The sequence below is a fragment of the Pseudochaenichthys georgianus genome, chromosome 8 (assembly GCF_902827115.2).
Source record: "Pseudochaenichthys georgianus chromosome 8, fPseGeo1.2, whole genome shotgun sequence".
Classification (NCBI taxonomy): domain Eukaryota; kingdom Metazoa; phylum Chordata; class Actinopteri; order Perciformes; family Channichthyidae; genus Pseudochaenichthys; species Pseudochaenichthys georgianus.
In genome coordinates this window covers 12,100,580-12,112,632 of record NC_047510.2, presented here as the reverse complement: position 1 = coordinate 12,112,632, position 12,053 = coordinate 12,100,580, and the positions used below count along the sequence as shown (strand labels likewise).

At 41.7% G+C, this 12,053-nt stretch overlaps 1 protein-coding gene across 6 annotated transcripts in view; it reads right to left on the bottom strand.

Moving 5' to 3' along the window:
• Nucleotides 1-210: 210 nt before the first annotated feature.
• Nucleotides 211-12,053, bottom strand: part of axin1 (axin 1) — a 39,111-nt gene continuing 27,268 nt past the window's right edge. For 5 of the 6 annotated variants that reach the window (XM_034089742.2, XM_034089743.2, XM_034089741.2 and 2 more), the window contains 6 exons: nt 6,458-6,981; nt 6,217-6,381; nt 5,453-5,647; nt 5,187-5,294; nt 3,125-3,274; nt 211-2,581 (listed from right to left, as the gene is read on the bottom strand). In XM_034089742.2, the coding sequence (XP_033945633.1) occupies nt 2,455-2,581; nt 3,125-3,274; nt 5,187-5,294; nt 5,453-5,647; nt 6,217-6,381; nt 6,458-6,981 (1,269 nt within the window). In that variant the 3' untranslated portion in view covers nt 211-2,454. The remainder of the gene's footprint in view (nt 2,582-3,124; nt 3,275-5,186; nt 5,295-5,452; nt 5,648-6,216; nt 6,382-6,457; nt 6,982-12,053) is intronic. The other variant, XM_071203979.1, reaches the window with a different exon arrangement.

Below are 12,053 nucleotides of genomic sequence, written 5' to 3'. Positions count from 1 at the left end.
TACATTTGATTATGTACTCAATAGTGGATCATTTAACAACACAGTATATATTAAACTGATTTAAGTAAAGAATCTATAAAAAAAAAAGAGGCAACACACACACACACACACACACACACACACACACACACACACACACACACACACACACACACACACACACACACACACACACACACACACACACACACACACACACACACACACACACACACACACACACACACACACACACACACACACACACACACACACACACACACCTGTAGTTAAAGGCTTTCATTACAGCAAAATGACGAAATCCACGGAGACCTTGAAACTAAATGTCATGCTGCTTTCCAAATTGATTTTTTGTTCAATTTCAGTTGCTATTCCAGTGCAAACGTTTCATTTATGATGCCAAATAGCAAGGACAGGAAATATATATTATGCTGAGACATTTTTCAGCAATGATTATGATTTGTCCCTTGTAACAAGTAGCATCAGGAAATGCACACCCTGTTCATTAAAAAAAAACATTCTCAATCTTCATGCAAACGCTTAAATAAAACATAACTAAGTGCCGCCACAAAATGAAGGGGTACTATCAATGTGAGAATTCAAGAGCGTGCCTATGGTAACTACCATCTACTTTTTTCTCTTTGGTGTAACCTGATCTATCAACAGTAGATCATTTGCACTAAACAATTCATTACTGCTAGGCACACGATAGCCGCGGTTAGCTAGAGAAGGCTACAGATGAGAGATCAGCCCCTTCTGAACTGATACATACACAAAGCAGTGATTAAAAGAGGGTTAGACTCTGGGATCTCATAAATAAACACACACATGGAGATACAACTAATAAATACTTGATGTAAACTCAATAAACGCAACATTTCAGTGTCTATTGCACTCCTATACACCTACTGTAAAAAGGTAGCACTTATAGTATAGTTAAATATGCCTTTATGTGACAACTAGATCTAGGTTTGATAGTATTCTGATGACATTCACTGGCCTCTCATTCAAACGCTGTGATATGACCTGTTGGACATGTTCAAGGAGGCGGGACCTGTGTGGATTGGAACGCTTCCCTTTCATGAACACACACCGACCTCCAAAGCTGAGGTGAGTTCTTTAGAAAATTCAATGTTTAACTGGAAATAATTTAAAGGCAACTAGCAAATTGACTTCCAAATATTCATTGGCACTTACTATTCATTTTAATTCATAAAAAAGGTAGTATTTCTTATTCACAATCTTCAATTAGAATTTTAGAAACTTTAGAAAAGATGGTCTCAACCCAATTGAAATTCAGCCTGATTAATGAACAGAGTATAATCAAAACACATTTAAAATTGGGAAAAGAGGCTTCTAAAAACCTAAATGTCTTAATGTGTAGCCTCAACTTGTTTTTAATATTTTTAAAATTATTAAAGTAAAGGGCCAGTGTTGTTTTGGATCAGGGGACCTAACCTGCATAGATATTCACCTACTTTCCCCACAGTATTATTGCATTGCCGTGTTAATTTGTTAGGCAATTCTCGTACAACTTCAATTTAGTTGGGGTAAACAACAGTGTACATAAACATAGCTAATGTCTACAATCCTATATGGAGCATACAACAAGGAACCAGCAGAATGCAAACAACCTGGGCAGAATGCGGTTATGCAAGCCAATAAAACAATAAATTACAACTCTGTGGTGGTGTCACGGATAAAAACACTACTCACAGCTTTAAAAGTGACCATACATGCTCTCCTGCAGTGCCATGACTTACATGAATCTTGTTAAAGTACTATTTTAGGACCCAGGGCTGGATTGCAGTGCACTCTCCAGGGGTTTCCATTTGTCTGGCCACATGTAGGTGCTTTAGAAATTCACGGTGCAACCTACCTTGAGACATATTCAGTGGTGTACAATACAATGAAAGTGCAGATTGAATGAAAACAAGTATTATTAAAGTGAAGTATTAAACGCACAACATGAATAAAACAAACAAAAAGTCATCCCAAAAAGGATTTGATCGTCTTCAACAGGGGCCACACTCCTGCTTCAATAGGATTGAAAATGAGCATTTTAAATACTTAAATAGATATAAAATGTTGTTATCTTTTAACACAAACTGTACACATCTGGTACCAATACATATAAAAATGACAAGTGTGGTTACTTTAGAAAGGGCAACCTCTGATACGTCATATCAAAAATATGTTGCTTTAGTAGCACTTTTGTTCTTCTTCATCTAGTAAACTTTACAATGCTACATTACACTCCGACGAAGTGAATGAGGTCTTTTTTCTTCTTCTAGTCCAACGTCACTGCAGTGGTGCGCCCCGAGCCTCAACACCGCACCGCTCTCCAACTCTGCATCCACTTCCTGCGTCACTTTCTTCTCATGCTCCTTCAATCCCAAAACACTTCCTCTTCACCCTCCAACTGTTCCTCATCCTTCCTCTTCAACGTGAACGTCAATCGATTTTTTCCACTTTCCCGATGATCTTCTCCTCAAAGATGGGCAAGATGGCGTCATCTTCACGTACCTCTTCAAACACCACCCCACAGTCAAACTCGTCGCTCACCTTCTTGAAATAATACCTGAAAGAAGACGGGGAACAAAGTCCTCCAGGTTATCGGCTGTGACTGCTACTAACCACGTGTGAGGGGCGCAATGTGCGGAGGTCCTTTGGTGTATCAATGTTTCTGTTTTCTGTGCAGTATTTATTGGGTTGATGTATTCAGATAAGAAGGATCAAATGAATTAACTCAAATGCACCGTGTGTGTGTGTGTGTGTTTCCTCGCTGCTTGTTTCCCCACACACATTAAGAGTCCTTAACGGAGCTTCTGCTGTTGTTGCCACTGGCGGGCGGACCTCTCCGGCCAAACCTGACAACAGTGTCAGCAACAGGCTCGCTGACACTTTTATATAAATCATTTTGATGTTGTTAGAATTAATATTCTTTCCCATACATCGCTTATATAACTGTAGCTCTAAGACTGATTTAAGAACTATTGGTGTCTCAAAGCAAGTCGTGTTATATGTATGTTATGTCATTTTAATGAAATCTTACTTCCTAAACATGTGTGTTTAATGTCTCAAGCTAAGTCCACAGGTATCAACAGCAGTGAGGACATCTCACCTGTAGTTTCCTTTCTTCGTCAGCAGTTCTTTGAACTGGCCCAGTGTGACCACCCTCCCTTTGACAGACGTCCTGTAGGGTATCAGCTCCTCACAGAAGTAATACGCCACAGTCGTGTTCTCACAGGGATGCTTCTTAGTGGCTTTGTGTCTGCACATGGACAAAAACAGGAGCATATTTAGAAACAATCCTATTATTTAAGTCCACACTTCAAATGAATGGAGAACAATTATTTTTGAAATATAAAAAGGACCCTAGCAAATTGTGTTGAGTCATGATCATTTCCTGACAATCACTTTAGTTAGTTCTTCCCTTTCTGATATGAGTACCTAACTTAAAAAGTCTGTGGTGATTCCAAAAGCTGCTTCTTTAAAGATCAAACTTTCTAATCAATACGTGCAATTCCAGTTAGTGAGTGAGGAGAGAAACAATGTGGGCTAACATCCTGTAGCTTTCTGCTTCAGCAAATGTCCTCCAATAATCAGTTTGGAGGGAAACAACACTGAGGGCTGTGAGGACAGCTTATAGTGGCAGAAAACAGAAATGATAAGTTAAACAAGAAGCAAACAATCACTGAAACAACAGGATGTTCAGGTGAAAAGGACACGTCAGCAAAGTGGAGGCAGAAAAGAAAAGAAAACATTTCACATTTGTGAGAAAAGCAATCGGATGAAAAGTGTTCACAATAAAGTGTGCCATCAAAGTGGAGGCAGAAAAGAAAAGAAAACATTTCACATTTGTGAGAAAAGCAATCGGATGAAAAGTGTTCACAATAAAGTGTGCCATCAATAGGTGTCTCGAGCACAGACGGGCAGACGGCAGTGGAGTGATGCGTGTCCTCTGGTCTGCATGGCTTCCTGAGTGGGTGCCATGCCGCACAACAACAATAATCTCATCCTTCATGAGCTCAGATGTTTTTGCCCGATATCTTTTGTACAAACTCGAACAACCACATAACAGCCTGTTTGTGTCCCTGGGATGGAGCGAACATTGCAGGGACATTAATAGTTATATGATCAGTTGTTATAACAACCAAGCTTCTCTCTTTTTTCGCGAAACTCCAGGCGTATGAAAGTGATGCTTTCAGAACAATATCAAACATATAAGAAAGAGGGAAGAAGGACCCGTTTCACTTCCTGACACTAGCTCAAAGTAGCTATTGATAACAAATAAACTACAGTATCAAAGCAATACTTCAATACAAATAAAAGACATGTATTGTATTGCTTATCCCCTTGTGTTCCTTGGACTGTTATATCATGTTTTTATGCTGCATGATTGAAAAAGGTTTGACAAGAAGAATTTAATTTCTTGTTCTCTGTTTTAATTTGGAATATGTGCCATGTTATTATTGTTATGTCCTTATATTATAAGTGTGTGTCTTTTTGCAAATATCCACGTATTGAGTGAGGAGAAAAACAATGTGGACTAACATCCTGTAGCTTTCTACTTCAGCAAATGTCCTCCAATAATCCATTCTGAGGGAAACAATACAATTCTGTTCCTGTCCATTATCCCTCGCTGCTCTGAACCCCGGTGCATCATCATCTGCCTTCATCTGCCTCTCAGTGTCCCTGCTTCCCTCCACGTGTTAAGCACCCACAGAGCGGCCAGTAATACATCAAACAGAAAGAGCAGACTCTCGCCCCGATACTCCTGCCTCTGGAAGAACACCAACATCTGTTCGACCTCCTCTCTGATCCTCTCTCTGGTGCTTATGGGAAATGAGCAGCATGGGATCTGAGTTTTCTACCATCAAGTGTGATCCGAGACATTAAAGACCGAGCGGAGGAATAATTCAGTTTCTCTAAAGGACACTGAAAAAAACATTTCCTTACAGATGCTAATAGATGGATTTCAACCTCTGTAAATCAACGAACAAAACAACCGACTCAAGGCTAGAGTGTGGGACACAACATGATGACATCACATGACAGCACACTGAGGATTAGGTAGCTGATTTCTAAACATCTCTTTTTGTAGCTCTACAAAAGCACACGTTCGATGGGAACGGCAGGTGATGACCCATGAGGGGGTGGGGGATTGTGGGAAAAGGACGTACTCTGGCTGGGAGAGCTCGCTGTCAGAGACGGCGGGCACCACGCTGAGCGGGGGGAACAGAGCCGGCCTGGCGGCGGTGCGGCCCCTCTGGATCACCTCCATCACATACCTGGGGACCAAACAACCAGGAGTTAGACACAGACCGGTCTCAAGAGCATAAAGGCTAGAGAGGGTAACTTTCATTTGGATAAAAGAAAAGAAGGATAGAGACATCCCCCTTCCTCTGTTGAAAAAGTGGACAGTAATAACGGGACATGTACCACTTACCTTTGCTTGGGTTGGACGGTTCCTGACTGAATCTTCTCTTCCTCAAGCCGCCTGCACACCTCCTCCAGCTGGATGAGGGGGCTGGGAGCGGGGTTTGGGGGCATGGTGGGGTCCTGGATGAAAGGGTGGGACGGCTGCACATTGTTCCGCTGCTGGGCCTCATGGCCTGACGTCCTCTTGGACCCAGTGGTACTCCTGAAATGTAAAGATATGACTCCTTGAATAATCAAAAGCCTAGAGATATCAGTCTAATCCTAACCCAAATCGGCCAAGGACACTGCAGTGGTTGCATCTCTTCTGCGAACAACTCTTAAAGGGGCCCTATTACGCTTTTTTGGGGTTATCCCTTTCCTGTAGTGTGTTATATAGGGTTTTGTGCTTGGTCTGCAATGGCTGAAATCCCAAAGTTCCCTTCAGAGGGAGTTTCTCTCCCAAACACTCACCCCCCTCCATTGGACTCCTTTGTTTACTTCTGTAACATAGTGACATCAGTACATTACACTTGATTGGCTAGCACTTCAACCCTGTACGAAATAGGCTAAGGGGCGGGAAATCTCTAAGCGGTTGACCAATCAAAACAGATCCGGCCAACTAACCAATCAGAGCAGACTCACTGGGCTCTGGTTTCAGACAGAGGGTGAAAAGAGGTGTTGAGAAGAATAAAGAGCCTTTTGAACATTAAAGACTGGAAACATGGCACAAAATACAAATATGAAAAATGAGCACAAAAAGGAGGTGGCACTATGTTAAGTGTCCTCACTGACCCGTATGGGCTCCTCTTATGTTGAACCATTTCCTTCTGTCCTTCCATCAGCCACAAGAGGATCTTCTGGTTTTTCTCCATCTCCTCTGGAGGCGCTGGCCCGTCATAAGGCCGCACTTCGTCACCCTTCTTCAACGCCCTTTTACACTGTGGGCCACCTTTGCTACTGAAAAATAAACAACTTGTCAGTGAAAAAAAGGCAATTTGGGAGCATTACCAAAAAAGAGGAAAGTATTTCTTACCTATACCCTGTGTGATCCACGGGGTTGGATCCCATGCCGTCTGCGTAGCTGCGAGACTTGGACCCATAATGCCCCGTCTCTGTGCCCCAGGGGAGGTTGCCGTGGACGCGCATGGCCGCCTCAGCCTCCACCTGCTCCCTGGGCTTCCCGACGGCAGCGTGGTGCATGTGGTGCATGTGTTTGTGGTGGTACAGGTGGTCTCCCTTGGCGCCGTGCCTGGACGGATGTTTCCCCTGCGCCACTCCAAGTCCCGCCCCTTTTCCCCCTGGGACACCGTCCGGCGAGCGTGACTTGGGAGAGTGGCGTCCTGTGCCGGGGGACTGGCAGCCGGGGGTCTTCATGACCCGCTGCACGTGGTCGTCCAGGATGCTCTCGGGGTTCTCCTCGTGAGCGTCTCTCAGAATAAGACCACTGTAGGTGTTGTCGGCATAGCGTGAGTTGTAGTTCTGCGGATAAGCACCAGGGGGAAACCTGTGACTGGATGACGCTGCAGCTGTGGACAAGACTTCATCTCCTTCCTCTTCCTTTAGAACAAAAAACAAAACATTCATATGGCTTTTAATTTGGGTTACATTTCAATTGGTATCATAGTCCATGCTTTATTGTGTTTTTTCTGTTTGGTTTTATTTTGATTTTTTTTAATTGTTTTATTTTAACCTATTATATGTTTTATCTTGTCTTGTATTTATTTTAATATTGTTGTCATGTTTTATTTGTTTTCTTGTTCTGTAAAGCACTTTGAGCTGCTTTGGTACTATACAAATAAAGTTTATTATTATTATTATTATTATTATTATTATTATTTAGATAAAAAAACACTGAAAAACTAAATAAATTCCAGGTTTTAAAGATCCATTATTAATATTTGAAGCATGTGATGATACAACTAAGACATAGAAAATATATCTATGTGCATTTCATCCTGTTAACAGCTTATTTTCAAACACATTTGACACAAAGGAAGATTTTTCTCTCAGGGTGCTGTACTTATTTCCGCCTGTAGATGGCAGATTAAGCTAACATGTGTCTTCTCCTTCTCACTGCAGAGGTTTGGAGACAAACTAAGAATTACCCCAGTATCAGTCAGATGGCAGGGTCTCTGCCTGTATGCAGCACATTTGTGTTGTTTCATGTAAGCCAAGTGCAACCGGTACAGCTTCAGTGACTGATCCCATTCTGACAGGATCTGCCTATCGCTGCAGGCTAAACTGTAGCTTTCATATTGGCAGTCACTACAGGGAATGGAAGATATGCAGCGATGGAGGAAACACAACAGTGGATAAAAAGGAATGCAGTCATCTAAAACTGGATTTTAAGGACTGAATTACCTCATATCTGACACTGCGGTTACATACTCTCATTGTTTGAACGTATGTTTATTTCAGCTTCACTTATGTGAATGTTATAGTACTGTATTGTTTCAAATCATACCGTGTTGTACTGCAGTGCTCGCTATAACATTGTATTGAAAACATCAGGCAATTCACTTGTAAAAACCTGCCCATGGGCTAAAGATGGAAATGAGCTCATTAGCTAGTTCTGGTACATTGATTGATTCAGAAACTGATATGTTCATTAATGTGCACTGTTCCTGGTAACTTAATACACAAATAATGACTTCAACCATTTCTATTTACAATAAAGATTAAGTTGGAAAAAATCCTAAACCCAATATGTTCTTACTGGAGCTACACAGTTTGTTTTATCGTTTTATAATTGTCTTTCCTTTTAAACAAACAAATAGAACACACAGAATAAATAACAAAATCAGCAAATTGGCAAAAAACCAACTGAGTTTGCTTTTGCCTTGAGCTCACCATCCACTTGCAGTAACTGTATCAAAGAGAACAGAAAAGGCTTTCTAACTAATCGTAACTTCCCTATACCCACTTGTTTCCTAAATTCAGCAATACTGTTACATATTCTCTATGCAGCTGAAATTGCTTGGCCTGTTTTCCATAAGTGCTGTGTCTCTACAGTATACCACGAGATCTGTATGGGGGAGCCCACTGGAAGTCATTCATAAAATCAAGACATCTTCATTTGAGCATACTTTTCAAGCTGCTGCCTCTTTCTATTTGAAAATGAAAGTCCTTGGTAAACAACAGGAATTGGACATTTACAAATGAGCTTAGGTGGTGGAAGGGGATGTTTGTTGGTACAGTAAATACATATCCAAGTCAGGCAAACAATCACCATCCTTCTCACATGAGTCTATTAGCATGTTTACTTTACTTTCCCTGTGTATAGCTGGGGCCACACGGTGCATCGTCAAAAACAATGACAATAAGCAGAGCAATATTTGCATTATTAGCAGTATTTGTGATAAGTTAGTCAGGCTTCTAACCAAAGACACGTTCAAAAAACAGTAGACTTTGAGACGAGGGAACAGGAAGTGGTCAAATGCTAACTAATTTCCGTGTTTAAAGACATATTCTTTAACAGAGGGAGAAAAAAGCAAGAAGATGAGACTCGATGAAATCATGTGGATCTTTTCCTCACAGCAATATAATGATTTCTTTTAAAACCAGGAGTCCTTTATGCTTTTTAATGATATACATTTTATTACCTCCGATATTATGGATATAAAGCTAAGCTCAAATGTCCTTTTCTAGAAGCTCACTTGAGCATCTCTTGATGAAGGCAGTTATTTCATGCTTGCCTCCAGGTTTAATAAAGCAAGTCTCGAGCTGTGTGATGGCTGCTTCTCTCCTTTCCAGGGCCAACTGTCCGCCTTGAGACTAAGTATTTGGGTTCGTGTACTGAGGGAGGTTTTGTTTGTGGTTGCAGAAACCATTTCATCCCCGTTCAAGTGACATCAAACAGGCGGCACGCTGTTCCAGGCTTACAAACGGCCGAGTGTGCAGGTGCTCCGTCTGATTCATCGCTAAGCCAGATCGCTGACAGGCCAAGGACGGAAATCTCCAAGTGATTCATAATGTGTTTTTGTTCCACATTCAAAAGGCTGGCCTCATTAATTTCATTAAGGATGGACGGATTTAAGTCTCCTTTGTTACTGGAAACTTTAAGCCCAACTTGCTTTCTGGCTCAGAAAAGAGCTTTGATGGTTCTCTTGCAAATTACTGATACTAATAGTCTGCTTTTTAATACCATATTATTAGTCATCATTTGTTCTTTTATTAAAGTGAATCAAAAAGGTATGAAAGTGAAAAAAGGTCCTTTCATATCAACATTTGTGGAATGAGGATTAAACATGTGATCCTCAAACCCAGCTCAGACCTAGAATGTGAGAACACAAAACTAGAGCAGGATTTGTTTCAATGCTCAATATAAAACATTGCCAAAACAATACAAACTCATCTGGAGCCAAGTGTATTGCACAATTGACTGATGAGTTGATTGAAAATAAAAGTGAGCCTATTTTTCTTTTGGGGGTTTTCTCTTTCCTGCAGTGGGTTATATCGTTTATTTTGCATGTAAATGGTCTACAAAGGCTAAAATCATAAAGTTCCCTCCAGAGGGAGTTTCTCTCCCACACATAAATAAAAAACCCTAAATGAACGCAAATATGGCCATTCAGCCCCGGACACACCAAGCTGACACCAAATAACTGACACAGACGGACCCCGACTGTTGCGTCGCCTCGCGTCTCTGCGTTTTGGCCATGTGTCGCACTGGAACATACCGCAAAGACTTCAGCCGACGGCCAAGAAGCACGTACGAGCTGTGCATGCGTGAGTGGCAATAACTCTCCTTACCAGCAGGCGGCGGTAGTGTGTATTCGTCATTCAAAAGAGGCAACAACCGGAAGACAGACTGTGTGATAACCGAGAGAAAAAGAACAAACAACAAATAGCGTGTGTGTTCTATTTTCAGTGGAGTTAAATGAAATCTCAGATTTGCCTTCTTAATAGTTTGTTTGGGTCCCTCACTTCCGTTTCGCTTCTCATGCACTGATTCGCTAGCTGAACAGCCAATAAGAGTGATTTATTTTGCCGACAGCCTTTGGTTTTCGGCCGAAAAGGTGTCGGCACGGCTGAAAAGACACGACGGTGCGGGACACACCAATCTGAGTAGGGCGTGTCAACGCTCATTGTCGGCCTGACGCCCATCGATGGCCAAAATCGGCTTGGTGTGTCCGGGCCTTTAAAAGACCCCATGAAGAAAAAGGCAAAGGCTTTTTTTGTTATACAATTTCTTGTACTGTTGGCTGTATACCAGATAAGAATACTGCAGTTGTCTGTGACCCGCTCTATCGAAATCAGTCGGAAGTCGCAACGGCTCATTTAAAAATAAACGTGGATTTGTGTAAAAAACTAGTTTTTCGGGGTTTTGGTGTTTTGTTTGATTTCAAATAAACAAAGTCTTGGCTTTCAGAATCTTAAACTTTTATTTCCAAAATCACACGATAAATACATGTTTGAAGCTTGTAAAGGGAAGATGACAGCTCTCACGCTGCTCTTCCGCAGCGCTGCTCCCCCTCCCTCCGGCTGACATTATGAATGAAAAGCATATCGTAATCATAGATAACACGGCAGGGTCCGTGACAGTTTGTTTTCATCTGATTTCAAATAAACGAAGTCTTGGCTTTCAGAATATTAAACTTGTTTCGCCAAATTCAGATGATAAATACAGCTTTGAAGCTTGTAACGGCATAATTACAAGCGGAGAACGGAGTAACGTAACGTCACAGCTGGCATAACAATAGCCGATGTTTCTCGTGAGTGTCTTCAAACACAATACACACAAACGCAAAAACAAACAAACACACACACACACTATATAAACCAACATCATTCCTCGCGACCTTCCCCCAGTAAAACGAAAATATTTTTCCTCCATACTTTGACAATTTATTAGCCGCTAATCAGATCGATGGATTCCAGAGAAGAGCAAATCGCAAGACTGTTGAACTCCAACATTGTGAGAGGGACAGCCTCTGATGAGCAATGGGTTCCGCTGATCACCGATTACTTTTTGACGGCACCGGTTGAAGTTGCCCCGTTATCCGGCTCCGATTCAGAGTCAGACAGCCCTGACACTGACTGCAGCCCTCAGACCACGGATGCTGAAGAGGATGAGGACACCACCGAGGAGCGACCACTGCTGAACGACCCGGTGGCTGAGACACTTCAGTCCGTACGGCATTATGTGAGCGAGAACAGCGCTCAAGAGATTGAGAGGGCCCGTGACTACAGGTGTAGCTGTACATTTAACGATGGAGTTCCCGGTTACACCCGTTACACCCCTGAGGAGATGGTCAAGAGACGAGACCAAATTAATGAAATGACTAATGGTAAGTAACGTTATATTATTTAAATACCTTTGAGTGAGAGTGAGAGAGAGAGAGAGAGAGATCAAAACCTGTGGTAACGATGTGTGTGTGAGTATGAGTTAGTGTTAGAAACATAACAAATTAAAATAATGCTCACATAACCACCTACAACTTAAAGTTGGCTAATACTCATTGAAACATAATTGTGGTGAACATTTTCATAAATGTTTCAACCCTACATTTTATCCACATGGGGAGACATATTTTTTTGGGCTATCTGCCAGACTAGCCTGTACTTATTATTACCCAATAGATAGAATATGTGTGTATGGGAGTGTGTTTAACATAATACTATAGGCA